The sequence below is a fragment of the Neophocaena asiaeorientalis genome, unplaced genomic scaffold (genome assembly GCF_003031525.2).
Source record: "Neophocaena asiaeorientalis asiaeorientalis breed wild unplaced genomic scaffold, Neophocaena_asiaeorientalis_V1.1 scaffold133, whole genome shotgun sequence".
Lineage (NCBI taxonomy): Eukaryota > Metazoa > Chordata > Mammalia > Artiodactyla > Phocoenidae > Neophocaena > Neophocaena asiaeorientalis.
In genome coordinates, this window is record NW_020174429.1 from 5,508,487 (window position 1) to 5,527,988 (window position 19,502).

At 36.9% G+C, this 19,502-nt stretch overlaps 1 protein-coding gene across 1 annotated transcript in view; it reads left to right on the top strand.

The window, feature by feature from the left end:
- The window catches only part of DCC (DCC netrin 1 receptor), a 782,001-nt gene that overhangs the window by 678,722 nt on the left and 83,777 nt on the right, over positions 1-19,502 (top strand). The window contains exons 24-25 of the mRNA XM_024756807.1: positions 5,090-5,155; positions 14,389-14,551. Of these exons, the coding sequence (XP_024612575.1) occupies positions 5,090-5,155; positions 14,389-14,551 (229 nt within the window). The remainder of the gene's footprint in view (positions 1-5,089; positions 5,156-14,388; positions 14,552-19,502) is intronic.

Here is a 19,502-nt window from a genome sequence, read left to right on the forward strand (position 1 = left end):
ATATATATATATATATATATATATATATATGTTCTTTTCTTCTCTTTTCTTTGGCTGGCCTCTGCCATCATGCTCAGAAATCCAGATACCAGTTGGTCTGGCCTAGTGCTGCCTTTATTTTGGTGCTTGCAAAAGAAGAAGAGAGAAATGTTTGTAAACTTTTTTTCTACGTTAGAACATCACTCAGGCAACTTTCTTTACCCATCATTTGCCACATTCTGCAAAAGATTACACATATGCCTCAGGAGATCAGGACTCAGAGTCAAACTGTGATGTCAACCAAGGCCAGGAATTAAGGGTTTATTTGTTAAATTGTTCATGTCTAGGATAAATATAATTTCCATTTTGTCCAGGAATGTCCTAATTGATACCTGGGTCCAGGCAAAATTGATAATAGCACCTTCTATCACTCTTAAAGTGCCTTGATTTTCATAATAGCTACACAGTCACTGTTCATAACATTCGTATGTGAAATTGTAATCTTATATTTTAGATTGCTTTCTGACGATTCTTAGAAAATGAATTTATTCTCCTCATAGTCTATTTATATTTTATGGCAGAAAGGCAGAAATTGGAACTCCCAAAGAACTGCCTCTATGGTCAAGGAGAAGATGGACAATGGGGTATCTGGTTCTCTTGCACTGTGTCTGACTCAGAGTAGGTCACCAAATGCATTCCCAAAAATTATTGCTCATAGACTTGACACAGTATTTGTTGAGCACCAGGCCTCAATATATGGCGGGCATGTCAGCTGCCCTTACATATGAAGTAGTAACATTGTACTTTCTTTTAATCGATGAACTTTCATTCATGTTAACTTGAAAACAATGTGTTGAACCTCAGGAGAGGGTGAGAAGAGCTCATGAGTTTTTCCTATTAATATATGTTTGAAATATCGTAGGCATAGGTTATGATTTTGCTTTCTGGTTTTTAGATGCCCTGATGCTTTTGTTCAAAGTCAGCAGTATTAACTGTATGGTAAATCGCTCCCTTAGCCACATTTTTCAGCCTCTGAAGAATCATCTGCTTTAAATATGTCTCAATATGATCTGTGTATTGGACAGTAAAACTGTATCCATGTGGCATGAGTGCATTATCTTTACCCACTGGTATACAAGACATAAAATCAATGCACTTTCCTTCATTATCACCAGAATTATTTTCAGAGAACCAATTCTAAGATCAAGGAGATATCTCAGTGCTCTGCATCCTTGGGAGGATATATATTGAATGTTTGTTAGACAGCCAATCTGTCCGTTTGATTTAGATTATGGTCCATATCTTGGGGTTGATTGTGTGGGTGCCATTCTGAAGGACCCCCTGTTAGCCCCATTCAGGGAGGATGGATTAAAAATAGATTAGAACTACCACATTCAGCTTTCTCCATGTCCTCTGCATATTAATTTTCCATTCACTCCTCCCTGAACTTATAAACATCCACTCAGAAAAACCACTCTAGAACTGAAATTCCAATTGAATTAATCTTTTCTAGGTGCTAAAAATTTTTTATCATGGGGAATATTCTTCATCTGCCTATGTGTGCTATAAGTAGGAGTTTAATGTAAACATTATACTGTTTAATTTTACACACACACACACACACCCCACAATAAAAAAAATACAGAAGCAATATTGTAAGTGATAGTGTAAGAACAAGAACATAGAGATTAATGTGTATAATAGTAGTAACTTCAAATGTGTTTACATTATTAACACATTACAAAGTATTCTAATTCAGTTTAGTCACTTATCAAGTATTGAGAACAGAGTGTAAATGTCACTTTGGTAAGCAGCGAGAAATATAATAACCACACTTCCTAAAGGAATTCATATTACCTCTGCCCATCTTCCCCTCAATCCAGAGAGTAACTGTCAGGGAAATCATGGAGACTTTAGCTTTTGCTTAAGGGAGTATATGTCTCTTGCCAAAAGAGGATGATCTATCCCTTAAATAAAATATAAAAAGTAACTCTTTAAATGGCTCTTTCATTTATAATATTTTAGGAGTGCAAACCAAGGGGAGGAGCATGAATTCTTTGGTTTGGACCTTCCTTAGAGGTACCTAAATAAAATAAATTTAAAACTATTTAAACGATTTTGAATAACTCTAAAAAGATGCAGTCTTCCTCTTTTTAAAGTCAGACATGGGATCATTTTCTTTGTTTTCTTTTTCTTCCTGAAACCACCATTCTTTGGTTTCAAAACGTTTTGAAAAGTAGAAAACATTTGCTTTAGTTATCAAAACTTTCTGGAAGGAGTGATTTTTTTGATGAAATTATCTGAATGAAATCCATGGGTGGTTAAGTGATACATAAATTCATTACTCTTTACCATCTTAATTCTTTTCCTCACCCTCATTTCTATTATTAAGGAAATATGGGTACATAGGAACAAAAGAGTTCTTCTTTATATTCTGTAGAATATATTAGTATATTCATATAGTACATTTTGATTCCTGATTTCATGTAAAATCATATTACTAATGCCATAATAAAAAAAAAAGAAACTACCCATTCCCAGTTTTTGGAACTACATTGAACTCTATTTGAATAATTAAAAATAAAATGCATATACATTGAAATGTATTATATTACTTCCACAAATGTCATATTTAGATATCCATGTATTCATTTACTTATTTGGAATTTTTAATTTTGAAAAATGTTGGTTTTTTTTTTTAACATCTTTATTGGGGTATAATTGCTTTACAATGGTGTGTTAGTTTCAGCTTTATAACAAAGTGAATCAGTTATACATATACGTATTAGAGATTTAATATAATAAGCAAAAAAGGAAATTCAGGGACTTTAAGATAAATTTAATTGTGCAACGTGTAATGTAGGACTAAAAATAATGCATTATCTTTTATTTGCATGTAGTTCTTTTAATACTAGATAAATGAAAAACATTTTCAATTCAATCTAATAGTGATTTCATAGTAGTAGTAAATCAATGCAGTGATAGTGATTTTATAGTAAGAATTAACTTATTCTTAAATCTTTAAAGTCAGAATAAGTTAAAAACTATCTGCAGTTAGCTGATATTAGCCATAAATAGGCCTGTATAGGACTTGGATACAGTGAGCCAACTCTATCTGTCATGGCAGGTTCCATATCTGATAAATCTTTTTAGACTATCCTTTCCCTGAGGATCTAGGACTGTACCTTGCATATAGTAGGCACTTAATACATTTTGAATGAATTACTATCAGTTTTATGCTCCATTAAAAATTTAAGACCTCTGGGATCCAATAGTAGTTTATATCTTTGCATTAACTGACTTTTCGTCTTCCAGAGCCTAATTAGTTCTCTATTTCCCTTAATCAGTGCTTATGAAATTTACCAAGTTAACTAAACACCTCTAATATTCCCAACAGGAATCATTTATTGCTTTAGTGGCCTAAGTGATGGGGCTGTTAGCATCTCTTTGGCTGACGGCTTTGCAATCTAGTTGCTTTCAGATGTGAGAAAAGTAATCTTAATATTCATACAGAACTTCTGTCTCGCTTCATTTCTTCCAACGTTGATCTGGCAGTGTCCCGTGGCCCAAGCTTATCCTCCACTTATTGAAACCCTAGATGTGTCAGAGTCACACAAGCAAAGTATTTGGGAAAAGGGTTAGGCTTATCAGTCAACCCCCCAAAATGTTCACAACTGCTGCTTATTTCAGTTGCCCCTCCCTAATCACCCCCCCCACACACACACACATATTGGAGCCTCCATCCTAATTCCCACTTCTTTATATACCCAGAGTCATTGGCCAGCAGATTTTAAATGTACCAGTTTACCCTGAAAACAGAATATGATGTGATTGAATTAACTTATCATTGCTTGTTGGAAGCTTAACCCTCTTAGTTCAGCTCTGACTTAATATTGAAAGAATTTTTTTAAAATTGTGAATGCGTGGTCTGGTAACAAGATTTAAGTTGTTTCTTCACAACTCTTTTGCAAATAAAATGATGAGCTCTTGGAAAAGCTTTATTAAGAAGAGTGTTTGGTATGCAAAGGAACGTCACAAGAGCAGGACTTGGAATTCTTAAAAAAGAAAAAGAAAATCTATACATGTGAGAAAAACAACCAATGTTTTCGTAGCTGGCTGCCCCAGCTGGCTTCCTCGACATCACCCAGTGATTATAACTGCCTTCACAAATAACACTCTGAAGTGTATAAAGAATTAGCTGTAGTCTTGTACGTGTTTGAATATAGATTCAACTCCCAAATGTTTTTTCGAATAGGTATTCTAGAACTCAAAATCTAACCAAATAATCACAGTTCTACAAATGTACCAATAGAAAAGGGGATTACCTGTAGTGAAAAACTATTAATTAAAATATGGATGATAGTATAATTATTTCTGGTTAATTTCTGGCTCATTTCTCTTAAAGACTACTTTTACAACTGTTGAACACCTAATAGAAGGCAGTGGTTCCAAACGTGTGCTACTAGAGAAACCTTCCTTCTTGGCGTGTTTATAAGAAATATTCAGACCATGTGGGCTGTGACACTCTCCCTACTCTTTATTCCATACCCAGTAGCTCATTCCCAGGTACCTATTTGGCACATAATACAAAGACTACTCAAAGCCCGGTTATAAGGCAAAAAGTATTGTCCCCTGGTACAGTAATAATGATACTTTGCCACAAAGTCATGTCCAATGGCGACAGTGTAGACTGGACCTCTTATAACATGAAGGAGGTGGGCTCTGTCACGCTAGGAGCCAACACCACCACTCCTTCTGTTCTGAGATGTTCAAGACAGCAACACTAACACTGGTGCTGTACCTTTTGGTGACACGGTAACAGGAGTATTGGAGAAAAAAAGGGGGGTGGGTCAGCTTTTCAGTGAGGAATTGAACTTAGCTTGTTTAAAAGAGTATTTTTGTGACAGATTTTTCTCACGCATAGAAAATAACGTTTTCTGGCAAAGTATAATGGTATCATTCTTTTCAGGTTTTCTTTGAAGTGGACAAAATAGTCTTATTCAGTTGTTTGTGTATTTTTAAATATTTGTTAGTTTTTGTCTATTTTGTTTCATTTGTGCTTTCATGTTGCAGGTCCACTAACTTTCTGGTATATTTTCCGGATAAACAGGTCGCCATGGAGATGGAGGTTATTGGCCAGTTGATACTAATTTGATTGATAGAAGCACTCTCAACGGTAAGTATATAAATTAGGTTCTATTGGATTCATTATATTAATTAAAATTGTTAATTCTAGAGTGTCTGAGGCAAATTTTCTATTGACTGCAAGTGCCAAGAACCCCAGACTTAGGGTTTTAGTGGGAATAATAGGAACGTGAAGTTATTAACAAACCTGGAGCATATTCCACCAGGAGACAATGCCGATGAGGGTTGACAAGTACGCAAAACCGTCAGAAAAGTCCAAGCATAGAGAATTTTATAAATGATGCTTGGCTGTTAGCTGTCTAGGTTTGAAAGTGCTATATATATTTGAAATATTTCTACAATTTTATTGCAGAGAGGTGACTGAAACCCACTCACTTTCATAAACTGAAGTTAGTGGGACTTTTTCAAGAGTCAGAGTGCCAGGAGATTAAGAGGCAATCGGAATATGGACAATTGAGAAAGAATAATTATTTCCTCACAGTTTCCATCTACTACTGAGCAGTGGTTATATATGTACAGGTGAAGCAAATGTAAGCCAAAGACACAGAACAGTATACTCTCTTAAACTGTGTGTCCTAAAGAACACTAATCTTGGATAGAATTGCCAAATGGAACAACTGAAAATACAGGAGGCCCAGTAAAATTTGAATCCTTTCTAATTGCCTATGAATCTGAGATAAAGAAAAATATCGCAAGGGGTTACCATCTCAACGTACATAGTCATCTCAGTGTACATATCCGTAGGCAACTAGAAATAATGCAAATTTAACTGAACCTCCTTTATTTTTAATTATTAAATCTGGCAATCCTAGTTTTGGATCAAGTTTGGAAGTTTGCTATGGACTATTTTAACTTGCCCTTCAAAAGAAAATGAATTCTCTGATTGAAAAGAAACCTCAGCCCAAATTTGATGTTAACAGATAAGTTAACAGATAAGGATTTTTCTTTTCACAGGAGTCAAACTTCAGATGAAGAGAATGACAGTAATTGAGAGAAATGCATGTCACTTTTTTATTTTTTTACTATTTAAGATTCCTAGTGAGAAATATAATTGTAATTAAATTTGATCTGATTACATTATCTCACAGGAGGAAGTCATGAAGATAAAATAGATGAATGGCATCCAGTGACTTTGAGCCAGTTTAGATAGATTGTTGGCATTACCCCTTCTCAATTTTCTGCAACACTTAATGATGGTTTAGGCATTTCCTGTTAAATGAATGGGGTGAACAAAGTACCTGAAACATTTCTAGAATCCCTACTGGAATAACTAATTATTACAGGCTACATGGTTAATTAAGCTGACTTGATAACCTCAGAGAGGCACGGATGGTAGCGGGCATACTTAATCTATTTCCTATTCTGTTTCGCTATCCAGTAAATGATAGTAAATATGCAATTTGCCTTTAGCTTGGGCTTTTACAAGCCAATCAGCAAAGGCATCTGAAAACTCTACCTTCCTAATTAAAATTCTACTAATGTCTTATACCTTAAGAAGGGGGTATATTTTCAAATTATATATATAAGTGAAAAATTGACTGATAAAACTCTAACCCCACCACACCTTTGCTAAGTAGGCTTCATAAATAAGAGCAAAAAATCTTGAAATTTCTTGAGTTTTTGAACCTCATATACAATGAAAATTTCATACATCCCCTCATGTAGTGACAGAATTAGAGAGGTTTCCTATCTCTCCTTATACTTCTTGATTCACCCTTCAAAGAATTGTAATAGAATAATGGTTTATTGTCAGGATACTCAAGCCACTTGCAAATAAATTTAGACCTCGCTAATCATTTACTTTCTCTTACAACGTGTCACTGTTTTAAAAAAACACTCTTGGAATTCAGATAAAGAAAAACAAAGCTATAGTTCATGTTTACTCTTGAAGTTGGAAGCCCTTAATTAAATTGGGGAAACTGAAGAGGCTTCCTAAATTATTTTCCGATGGCAGGTAGAATCAAAGCTAATATGTGGTGATATGCTAGTATTTTACTTGTATGATGCATTCAATCTTGTGGTCCACACTCTTAAAGCAGGAAAATCTTCAACTTCTGAAAATGTGATTTTGTAGTTTATTTTTGTATGAAGGATAACACCAGTGAAATTTACTTCAGTTCAATCCTTTTTTCTTTGGGGAAGATAAATCACCAATTTCTTTTTGTTGGTAGCTTTTCCTAAAATTTTCAAAATTAGTTATTTTGGTAAAGAGATCTACAAACCCTGCAAAAGAGTTGTTATATTGACTTCAACCTTTGAACACTTAAGTTTGATAGGTGTTGATACTTCGGTGAAGCATTATTTAAAAATTAATGTTATTAATTTTTGTATATTTAGAATTGTATTAGGTGTTCTGTAAAACATGACTTAAACTCTGTGTTTAGGAGAAAAAGCCATGATTTTCCCTCTAGTTTTGATTTCCCTTAAGTAAAGATAATTAGAGTGTCCCAGGGGTCTCAAACTCTAGTCTACGAGAGGCTCTGCCCACCTACTATCTAAACATTATCTATCTGAAATGATGTTAAGGCCCTCAGACTAATCCCAAACCCCAGGTTCTAGAACTGACTTTGCCATGGATTAGAAATGTGTGAATCAAGTCACTTAAACTCTCTGGATCTCAGTTTTTCATCTGAACATAGAAAGTGTTAAGCTAGATCAGGGTTTCTTAACTAAAAAACTATTGCCATTTGGAACTGGATAATTTTGGGGGGACTGGATAATTTTTTTGTCGTTGGGTTCATCCTGTGTACTGTAGGATGTTTAGCAACATCCCTGGCCTTCATCCACTAGATGCCAGTAGTGTTTCCCCTCTACCATGTTGTAACAACCAAAACCGTCTCTAGACATTGCCAGATTTCCCCTTGGGGGGCAAAATCTCCCCAGTTAACAACCACTAAGCTTGGTTAGCATTCCCGAAAGGTTGGTCCAGGGTACATGGGTCCCATGAGAATCTCTGAGAAAAAAAAGTGTTCCATTGTCAAGTGATCATTGGGAAACTCATTTGGTACTCACTTCCTTTTGCCAGGTCCTCGCCTTCTACCTGAATACTAGAGGATTAGTCTTGAAAGAGCATCTCTGCTCACTCTATACCCTTGAGTTTGGTGATCTCATCTACTGCCAGGCTTCAAATTCCATCTATATGCCAGCTCCCTCATTTATATATCTAACACAGACCTTCTAGCTGCCTCTTTACAATTCATCATAAGATCTCAACCCTGACATATTCAAGACTGAACTTTTGTTCTTGCCCCACTGAGCCTACCTGCCCTTTCACCCTCTCCCTCATCCTAGACATAAGGATATTGCTGAGGCCTGAACCTGACTCCTCCTTTCTTTCCTGCCCCAAGTGCAATCTGCTTTATTCATTTACTTTCAAACTATATTGTGTACGTGTCCTCCTTGCTTGACTGAAGTTGCCACCGTCTCAGTTGAAGCTATCATCAACTCTCACCTGGAGAATTCCATATCCTCTTAGCTGGTCTCTATTTTTCCACCACCAACCCCTCTCCACGCAGAGGGAAGACATGTCTCCTTGGAACAAATCAAGCCTGTCACGTTGCTGAAAACTCTTAAACCATCTGTGATTTTACCGAGGATAACTGAATGTGATCTACAGGGCTCATGTGAACAAGGTCCTGTTTCTCTTTTCAGCCTCATTTTGTGCCATTTCCTTTTTGCTCCCAATGTTCCAGACACACGCACAGTCTGCTCTCAGTTCCCTTGTAAAGGAACAAGAACTAACTCCTAGCAACACTTCATAATTTAGCTTAAATGTCGCTTCTATAATGAGGCCTTTCATGACCTCCCTCCTCTGTCAATGACCTCGTATCACATCCTCATGTTACATCTTTCTACATGAACTCTACTTTTCTTTAAAACACCAACTATAGTGGTAATGTTATATTTATTTGCTTCATGATTTGTTTAATATAAATCTTGTCCAGTGAATTGTAAGCTCCATGAGATCAACAATTATACCCCCCTCTTTTTTGGTAGGGAGCAATCAATATGCTAATTTGGAAATTATTCTCAGACTACACAATATACAAGAAGACCATGACATACACATTATTAGGAAATGATATATATATGGCCCCATAAATGCATTCTAATGGTTTCATAGCCTGGCTGTTTTTCCTTCTCCACCCTTCCAGAAAAATAGCTCAGAAATGGAGCTTTCACAACTCCCTTCTATTGGCTATGCCTTGATCTCAGGTGAGAAGTAACCTGACATTCTGTTCATGTCACAGTGACCCAGATGGGGTCCATGTTTCAGGAATGGAAGACAGAACATTTAATATATGGGAATTGTTTTTCTTCTCTGGTCCAACTAGTTGGGCAAGCCTCTGACTGTCTCACAACTGTGTATGTGTCTTATCTCATATTGTCTCTTTTTGCCTACTTGAATCCTCTCATGGCTTTTCCCCCTGCCTCCAGCTTTATTGGAAAAGAATTGACTATAACACTGTGTAAGTTTAAGGTGTACAATGAGCTGATTTGATCCACTTAAATAATCCAGAATGGTGACAACCATAGTTAACACCTGCATCATATCATATAATTACCACTTACCCATAGTTTGATCACAACATCATATCCACAGCACCCAATTGGATCTTATTTATGGAATAATTGAATACATTCTCTGCCATTTCTGTGCTACCTCTCCTGGCAATGCATAGTTCACATTAGCGTGTTCAAAATTCTGATATTTGAGGGAAAAAATATGTTTTCCACCTTAACTGACCAAGGAACCTTTTTCCCCCATAATGGTGATTAATATTTCATTTTAGGGAACACTGGGCTAGATATCTGTGAGATCTCTTCCAGCTGATTGACTATATAGTACCTTATTTCAGGGTGAAATGCTTTGAAATATTCAATACCATATGAATGTCTGTTCAAATTCAAAGGCCTGTGAAATTATGAAGACTTACGTTGAGCTGAAAGTGTTCTAATAACAAAACTGTTATCCGAGAACACTGCAATCATGGGAGGGAAGTTAATTTCCCAACTAGAAGCTTTCATTGGATCTGTTTGTCTCCCCAGAACTGAACTTGTCAATCTTATGTTCACATTGTTTACCTGCCTATTGATATTGTGTAGCTATTAGGGCTCAGCCATTGTGGCAATGAGACCAGGTTCTCAACATGGGAGCCAGGACTCCTGGATTCGATACATGGCTTCGTGTTCTATGTGATAGTTAAGCACTCAGAGTACCAGTCTATCCATGAGCCTACTGCAGAATTTTTGAGGGCAAATATGATAAGACACATAAAATATTTTTGAAAGCCTACCAAGTATCATAAAAATTAAAGACCTTATTAGTAGTTACACTAAACCAATTTTCTAATCATTACTAAGACTTTAGACCCAACAGATTATGAAATCTATGTTTGCTTTTATTAAATTTCATATAAAAAGGATGAAATCATTGGCAGTGATCAGATAGCATGAAAATTAAGTTGGATGGAATGCTCATGTGATATTAAAAAACTGTGACTCCCTTCTCACTGATTTTAATGAAACATATCTAGGTCTTGATTACTCAGACATTGGATACCCACACTCTTAGGCTAACACCAGGAACAGATGAATTAGGATACTGTATTTTTCTTTAATTTGGAAAAATCACATAGAATGAAATGTATTGGGCCGCATCATATCTGTTGAGCACCAACTCTGTGCGAGGCTGTGTGGTCAGTGTGATGCATCCGTTATCTCATGAAATAATCACAGTGCCCTGGAGGAGATTTGTAAGCCTTTGAATTACACCGTTCAGCTTCCGAAAGGGGGCAAAGGTCACCTTGCCCCTTTTGGAGTCAGGCTATCTCCCAGAACTCTTACCTACACAATCTAGATTTGTGAGTTCTAAATTTTTTCCTAATTTAGAGCACTCTTTTAATATATTTAGATATATGGTTGATCATCATTATTTGCAGGGTCTCTATTCATGAATTTACCTACTCTCTAAAATTTTATTTCTAACCCCCAAAACCAATAATTATGGTGCTTTTATGATAATCCTTGGACATGTGCAGAGCAGCCAGAAATTTGAGCAGCCCAGTGCTCACAAACTCAGCTGAGCTGGAACAAGGTGGCGTTCTGCCCTGATGGTTCAGCTCTCATACCATGGATGTGTCCTTTCGGCACTACATTTAGTACCAATTTTTCACATTTTTGTGGGGTTTTGTTGGTGGTTTCACTGTTTAAAGCTGTCCCTAAATGTGGTGATGAAGTGCTTTCTAGTGTTCCTAAACACTAAAGGCTGATATGTCTGATGGAGAAAATATGTGTGTTAATTAAGCTTCACTCAGGCATGAATTTAATAGCGCTGTTGGCTATGAGTTCAATGTTAATGAATCAACATTACATATTAAATAAGGCACCTTTAAACAGAAACCCACATGAAACAAGGTTGTGCTTTGATTGGTTGATAAAAAGGTAGGCTCCCAGGAACATGACACTGTGTTTCCTCTAGAAGCAATACTTTGTATTGCCTAATTTAGTATTTGTGATGTCTTTATAGAACACAACTACTGCAAATAACCAGGATCGACTCCATCTAAAGACACCATTGCACTTGACTTTATTTACTGCCTGTTCAATGTCAGATATTCTGATTAGTCAGCCTTTGAATGGAGATTGGGAAATTAATGAAAGATGTTGAAAAACAAGTTTTAAACTGATGGAACTTTTATCAGGAAGTCATAAAGGCCTGGAATCAAAGATTTATAATGGGAGCCCTCATGAACCCAACTCTATGAGGCAAATGACATCAATATCTCACTTAATCTAAAGCTCATGGGCTTCCCTCGTGGCGCGGTGGTTGAGAGTCCGCCTGCCGATGCAGGGGACACGGGTTCGTGCCCCGGTCCGGGAAGATCCCACATGCCGCGGAGCAGCTGGGCCCGTGAGCCATGGCCGCTGAGCCTGCGCGTCCGGAGCTTGTGCTCCGCAACCGGAGAGGCCACAACAGTGAGAGGCCCGCTTGCCGGAAAAAAAAAAAAAAAAAAAAAAAATTAAAGCTCAGCAGAATCCAGAGTCATTATTTTCTAATTTGGAGCATGATATCTTCCTAGGTGGAAAGAAAGAAAGAAGAGCAAAAATTTGAAAAATTCCAATTTACATGGTTTTAAAAAATATTCATACTGTGTTATTGCCGGGTATGACTCAAACTAAGTTTGTCAGAAATGGTGAACTGTTAAATTTAAGTTAAGCTAATAAAATCCATGAGATCCCCAACGGCCTCCATTGTACACTTTCACATAAAAGGTTAATTTATTCCAATCGATTAATTTATTAAGAACAGAAAGGTCATATTGAGATACTACTGTAACATGACTTTTTAAATTGTAAGTAAAACTATGACACAGGAAGTTCTAACCTTTCATTACTTGCCTCATTCCTTTGTAATAAATGAAAAACTTACTTCAAGGAAACCTTATTTCTTTCATTTATAATCAGAATCTTTTAACAGAAAGTGCTGTGTAAAAACTTGATGAGTTACCCGCCCCTGAGATTCAAGTTATATCGGTATCACTTAATTTTTTTCCCCAACAATATTGAATCAGCAATAATTTGTTTAAATTTAGGTGACTATCTTTTCAAAAAAACCCAATGATTCTTAGATAACTTGTCAAAAGATAGTATTTAAATTTTGAGGCAAGTGCTGGGTTATTATATTCACTTATGCAAACAAGTTAATTTATCTTTCACATTGAATATTATCTCTAAAAAGTTTGTATCAATAGTTTGGAAGTCCACACCAAAAATATCCCAAATGATATGGTAGATTATTAATTGAGGCAACATTTTATTTAATGTTTCAGTAGGATAATGATATTATAAGCAATTACACTGTGTCAGATAGTTGCTTTGTCTGTATTTTTTCTAATTCTGACAGTAACTACATATGATAAATATTATTATTTCCATTTTATAGGTAAAGGCACTGAGGTACAAAAGGCCTAAAGATTTTGCTCAAGGGGTATAGAAAGCTAATATGGGTTGTTGAAGAAACTCATTCAAATTTAGATCTAGGAAAACATCCAAATTCATTGCTTTCTGCTACTTTTTAAATTATTTATAAATAAAACTATATGCTAATATATACTTTTTAGAATTTGGTAACTTGTAATAGTAAATATGACATAAATCAGAATATTTCTAATTGATTAATCACTGAGGGTTTAAAGAAAGCTACTTAAAGGGTCATTAGTCATTCTTGCTTACATAAGCAAATTATCATTCTATTTTCACCTAAATATTGTCTACCATGTGGTACAGTTGCAGCACAGGAAAAATTTATCTTAGGACTTTATGACACTCTTTCCAACCCTGTGGCTGCTTTTAAATGGGATTCATACACCCTTGACAGGTTGAAAATTAAATGTGCTTTATGGATAGCTTCTTAAAAGGAACGGAAAGTATAAGTGATTGGTGTCAAATAGTTTGTCTTTCACAGCATCAAATAAATAGTATTTTCTCAGCCTTCTTTGACTCTTGTCATACTGGAATTCTTATCGTTCAAAGCGGCATGCTTCCTGCCTTCCCCACTTTCTACTCAATACCATAGCTTAATTATATTTTTCCATTGAGATATAATTCCCATACCATAAATTTACCCTTTCAAAGTGCACAATTCAGTGGTTTTTAGCATATTCACAAGGTTGTGCCACCATCGCCACTATCTAGCTTTAGAATATTTTCATCACCCCAAAGGGAAACCCTCTACCCATTAGCAGTCTTTCCCCATTCACTTCTCCCCACATCCACTGGCAAACACTAATCTACTTTCTGTCTCAGTAGATTTGCCTATTCTGGATATGTCATAGAAGTAGAATTGTACAATACGTGGCCTTTTGTGTCTGGCTCCTTTCACTTAGTATATCATTTTCAAGGTACATGAATTTTGTAGCATGTATCAATACTTAATTCCTTTTTATGACTGGATGGTATTCTATTGTATGTATATATCACACTTGTTTATCCATTCATCAGTTGATGGCTTTGGGGGTTTCCCACTTTTGGTGATTCTGAATAAGGTTGCTGTGAATATTCCTATGTAAGTTTCCATGGGAACATTGGTTTCATTTATCTTGGGTAGATAATTCGATCTTTCCTCTCCTTTTTCATTGCTTTTCTCCCCAGCTTCAGGAATGCCCAGAACAATAGGAACTCTTTGAATTCTTAACCGAGCTTGATAAGCCATGGCTGTCACATCTCCCTAAACCTGATCTTCATTTGCCTGTCTTTTCCCAGAGCCACCCATTGGCCAGATGCACCCCCCACATGGCAGCGTCACTCCACAGAAGAACAGCAACCTGCTTGTGATTATTGTGGTCACCGTTGGCGTCATCACAGTGCTGGTGGTGGTGATCGTGGCCGTGATTTGCACCCGGCGTTCTTCAGCCCAGCAGAGAAAGTAGGTAACAGCTAGTTCCCGAGAGCTGAGAAGTCACTGCTTGACCTGACGACCATCTTTTTGAGTTAGATTTTTTGACGGCTCTCTTCCTGTGTGCTTCCAGAATTCACTACGTGTTCCTTATGTCCTCTCCAGAGCTGGGCAAAATCTTGCCTTTGTCCATTCCAGGCCCATAACTTAAGAGGGTGAGGACTAGGCTTGCAGAATTAATAGTAGAATCCACCTGAACACTCACTCTGCATTTCTGTTTGATGTTACTTCTTGAGAGCAGATTCTTCCTTTCAAACGAAAGCAGGTATTCCTTAAGTAACACTTAGAGAGTGGACTTCACCATGTCCCTACTTATGGCCCTCTCTCTGCAATTATGTATAAAACATTGGAGATGTGTATTCCTCTAAAAGTATTTACGTATCATGGGCTTCCCTGGTGGTGCAGTGGTTGAGAGTCCTCCTGCCGATGCAGGGGACGCGGGTACCTTTTGGCAAGAAGTCCTGTAGGCATTTAATCGATGCTTGTTGCATGAATGACAGTATAGACTACCAAACTCAACGTAATTATAATACTATGGAATGTTTAGTTTAGAGGGAGTAGTTAGGATAGACGAGAGATTCCAGAAATTCAAAATGGTTCATATTTCCTGGCTATGGTGGATTTTCAGAAATTAAAAATTTGAGGGCTTTAAAAATATTTTCATATCATGCAGCTCTAGGTTATAGCACATGCAGAGAAAGATATATCAAAGTACAAAGTTTGGAATGGAAAAGGGGTTTTAACTGAGCTTATCCCCCCGAACGATACCCCATAAACAGCATATTAACCTTGTATCAGCCAGTTGTGGGAATCAGCAATAACCTTCTGGTTATTTTCTGCCTCTCTAGCACTTTTCAAATCCAACATGATATGTCTTTTTCAGCTGTGCCTTTCTCACTGGATTGGCTACAATAGGCTCTTTCCTTAATTTTTGTTTGTTTTTGGCCTGAGGCATGGTGTTCTGCAAGTCTGAGGCATGGGCCCATAGGTGGCTGGTTTGACAACTGTATACCATACACATTGCTGGAGAAAGATTTTCTAGCAAATAATTTTCCCTCTTCCCCTGGTAATACCTCAGCCTTTCTCTCTTTTTAAAAATGCTGTGATCCTATTTGTTGATTTCTAGCGTATCTTCCAGCATTTTGAAGTAAGGTATTTAGTAACAGGATACAGGAAGGTGTACATACTGAAGAAGGTAACATAGGTATAGATGTAGTCTTTGCATTTCATTTATTTAGATGACAGGTCAAATTTTATATCCAGCTGCATTCATTTGACTGGACTGTCTTGAAGCTGATGATAGCTGGTGTGCTGGTCCATTGTTTCCGAACAGGGAACCAGACAGAATGGGATTAACAAGGTGGGTCTCCTGTGTAAGCATCTGGAAAGTCATAATCGCCCACTGAGCTTCTAGAGTGCTGGGCACTTGGTAAGGCTCTGGGGGAAAATCACTGTGATTAAGTCGTTGGACAATCTCTTGGTCTAGCAATCCCAGGAAAGGGCTCTTGTAAACAAAGAATGGTGAAAAATCAAAGCTGCAGGTCTCTGAGGCAGAGCTGAGAAAGATTCACAGAAATGGAAGCACGGAGGAAGCAATTTCTGGTCTTATTTCATGACAGTTTTAAAAACATGGATGCGTTCACAAAAAGAATCGAAATAACTAAACCGTCTGTAGTGAGGTGTTTTGTTTCGTTTTGATCATTTTCCTCATTGTTAGAAGAATGTTTGAGGGTTATATTGACTTGATGAACTGAACTCCTGGACCTATGTTGTTTCTCCACAGAGAAAATGCTAGTCTTCTCCATGTGCAAAAGTGGGATGTGGTGCTATTTTGGGAAACTCTCAAATTATCCTAAATCCCACCCTAAGTACTTTGTTAGAAGCTTGAAGGTTTTATATAGAAAGAGTAGAAGCTAAACCCTGGGTATCACTTGTTTTTAAAATTAGGGAATGGGGCTTCCCTGGTGGCGCAGTGGTTGAGAGTCTGCCTGCTGATGCAGGGGACACGGGTTCGTGCCCTGGTCCGGGAAGATCCCACATGCCGCAGAGTGGCTGGGCCCATGAGCCATGGCCGCTGAGCCTGCGCTTCTGGAGCCTGTGCTCCGCAACGGGAGAGGCCACAACAGTGAGAGGCCCACGTACCACACAAAAAAAATAAATAAATAAAATAAAATTAGGGAATGATTGAAAGAATAAATCACTCCATGAATGACTGAAAACCCAAAGAAAGTGAATCTATAGCTCCTATGCTACTGCCGCTTGGGTTTTTCCTCACCCCACTCGCAAAGTCTCTTAATATTTACTTGGCATATTTTCACAGTTTAGCTTCATATATTTTTCTTCAGTAACAGGCCCAATGGCATTCATCCTGATCTCTTTGTTTGTATATGTTAACAGACAAAAAGGAAAAAAGAAAATCTCTCCTTTAAGATATTTCTGAGTTTTAGTTTAGCTTTTCTTGATTTCATTGAGAGGTCCTCCTCCCCCCATAGCACCACCACTGCACTTGTAGAGCAAACTAAATAATGCAGATGAAAGCAAAATCAATTCTAATTTGAAACAGAAATAATGTCCATTACAGGGCTCTCAGAAATGGGAGTTTAATGTAATTAATAAGGTGAAGTAGGAGATATCCATGTGCTTCTTCAATATCTCTTTTTATTTAGGACTGCTGGAGAGTGTAAATTGTCTGTCTGTTTTACTGGGGGACTTGAATTACATCCCCATGGATTTGAAACATATTTTTGTGTACTATCAGTAATACTTCGTTCAAGTTAGTGTCTACGCATTTTATTCTGTGATTCATGCAATGAGGTAATGAGCTAGCTTATCTGATTGACTCACATTCTAGTTGGTAAGATTTTCTTTTTGTTATAAAATAACTAACAGAAGTTAGAACCCAAGTTCTAGTTCTGTTTCTACCACTTCTTTAATTAAATTAATAGTATTTAATTACACCTAAGGGAAGACCTAGTCTCTAAATACTGGTTTCCTCAAATAAGAAATGGGACTAAATGCTTTTCTGTCAACCCTCTACCACAAAAATTCTCCACGGACTACTGCTAAATTACAAAATCACATGGTAGCATTTAGCTTCAAATTCACATGAAATAAAAATAACTGCATTTCTTTTTAGCTATTAATTTAAAACTTTTTTTACCATTTTGAAGAGACTTCCCTTACACATTCTGAATTAGTGAGATTATAGTAGAATATCACAGTATTGAAAATTTGTGTTTTAATAAAGCTTAAATTGATGAGGGATTTGGGTGCTTTTTAACAGAGTAATAATATTTTCCTGGCCAAAATGTAGAACGTGTATTTTGATAAGTTAGAAGGTATCTACAGATACTAAAGAAAAACATATTTGACATTGAGACTATCCTGGAAATTCTGGACACGTGGTTATCACATGAACACATGGGTAGATGGTCAACAACTTGTCCGAATACATTAAATTTAAATGTGTAAATAAAATTCAGGGTTTACGTGGTAAAATCACCAGTTAACTAAGCCTCCTCTTTGATTTGACGTGTACACAGCGAGTCTTACACACATTCACATCTTAACAAAAATAATTATCTTCAGTAATGAGGATCAAATGTTTCAACTCAAATGAAATCTATTGTACTTTACTATAGGTCACTTTCACTATTTTCAAAATTTTAACATTCCATTGGTTTTCAGTATTCACCACACAAGGATTTTAACTGACCACCGCTTAAGACGTCAATATATCTTGGTTCCATCTCGGAAAAGGCAGGTTTATTTGAGTAGCTAGGACATATTTTCTCTGGCTTTCCAATACAAGTTTTTTGTTTCCTTTTTAGTAGCAGTCAGTAGAGTAAAAATAATCAGTATAGATAATTAGGAGGCTGGAAAGCTTTGGGAAAGATTTGGATGGAAGAAAATTAAAACAAAATAATGGCATGCTTTTCTCATTCAATTCAAGTGATTTCTATGTGCTTGGTGTGTGATCTACAAAGTAACAAATCTGATGAATGTTAACTCTTGAGCTAAAAACCTTTCTGCAGTTTCCCACTGACTTACTGATAGTTTAAATATATCTGTTATGATTTGGTCCCCTCTACTTTTTCAGCTTTCCTCCCTGCCATGCCCCAGTGCATGCTGCTTGCTCCAACAATGCAGAAGCCATACCCTTCATTTATTAAGCTCCCACTGTCTCACTGATCTTTGCATTTCTAGTCCTTAGCATACTTCTTGACACATTTACTCTTCCATAAATGTTCACTGAATAAACAAGTGGATACATGTTGTAAAACAATGGGTGATGTTACAGAAAGGAAGTAAAGAGAGTTTGCTCCAGTGTCGCTGGAGGAAACCAGCGCACACACAGGGAGCATTTGGCCAGCCCAGTAAGACAAACGGTGATCAATGCAAGGTGAGTGGTATAGAGAGAGACCAGGGAAATGGTTTAGCTATTCTAAGATTACACAGACCTAAAGTGGTCAGGAAGGTTTCCTAAAGAAAACAGGCTTGAAGGGAATTTTAAAGGGTAAGTAGTTCGTAAGTAAAGAGTACTGTGAAGGCGTTGTGGGCAGAAGCAAGATCAGATAGGTGGATGGATGGATAGATAGATGGATGGATAGATAGATACAGGGATACAGAGATAGATAGATAGATAAAACTAACGAACAAAACCCACCAGAATTTGATTATACTCTGGAAGCTTTGCCATAGTATGAGAAAGAGCAAAGAGAGCCGTGGAAGATTCCTTGCTTTGCCTTTATTCAAGAATACATGGGTGGGAAGAGACCCTCCTATCCTGCAGCTATTTTTGGAAGCCAGAAGATTACTGGTACCTGTAAGAAAAGGTGTGTGTGTGGGAGGGATAAACGTGACATATTCTACATCGAATAGAAGAAACTAGCTTTATAATAAAAACAAACAAGCAAAACCG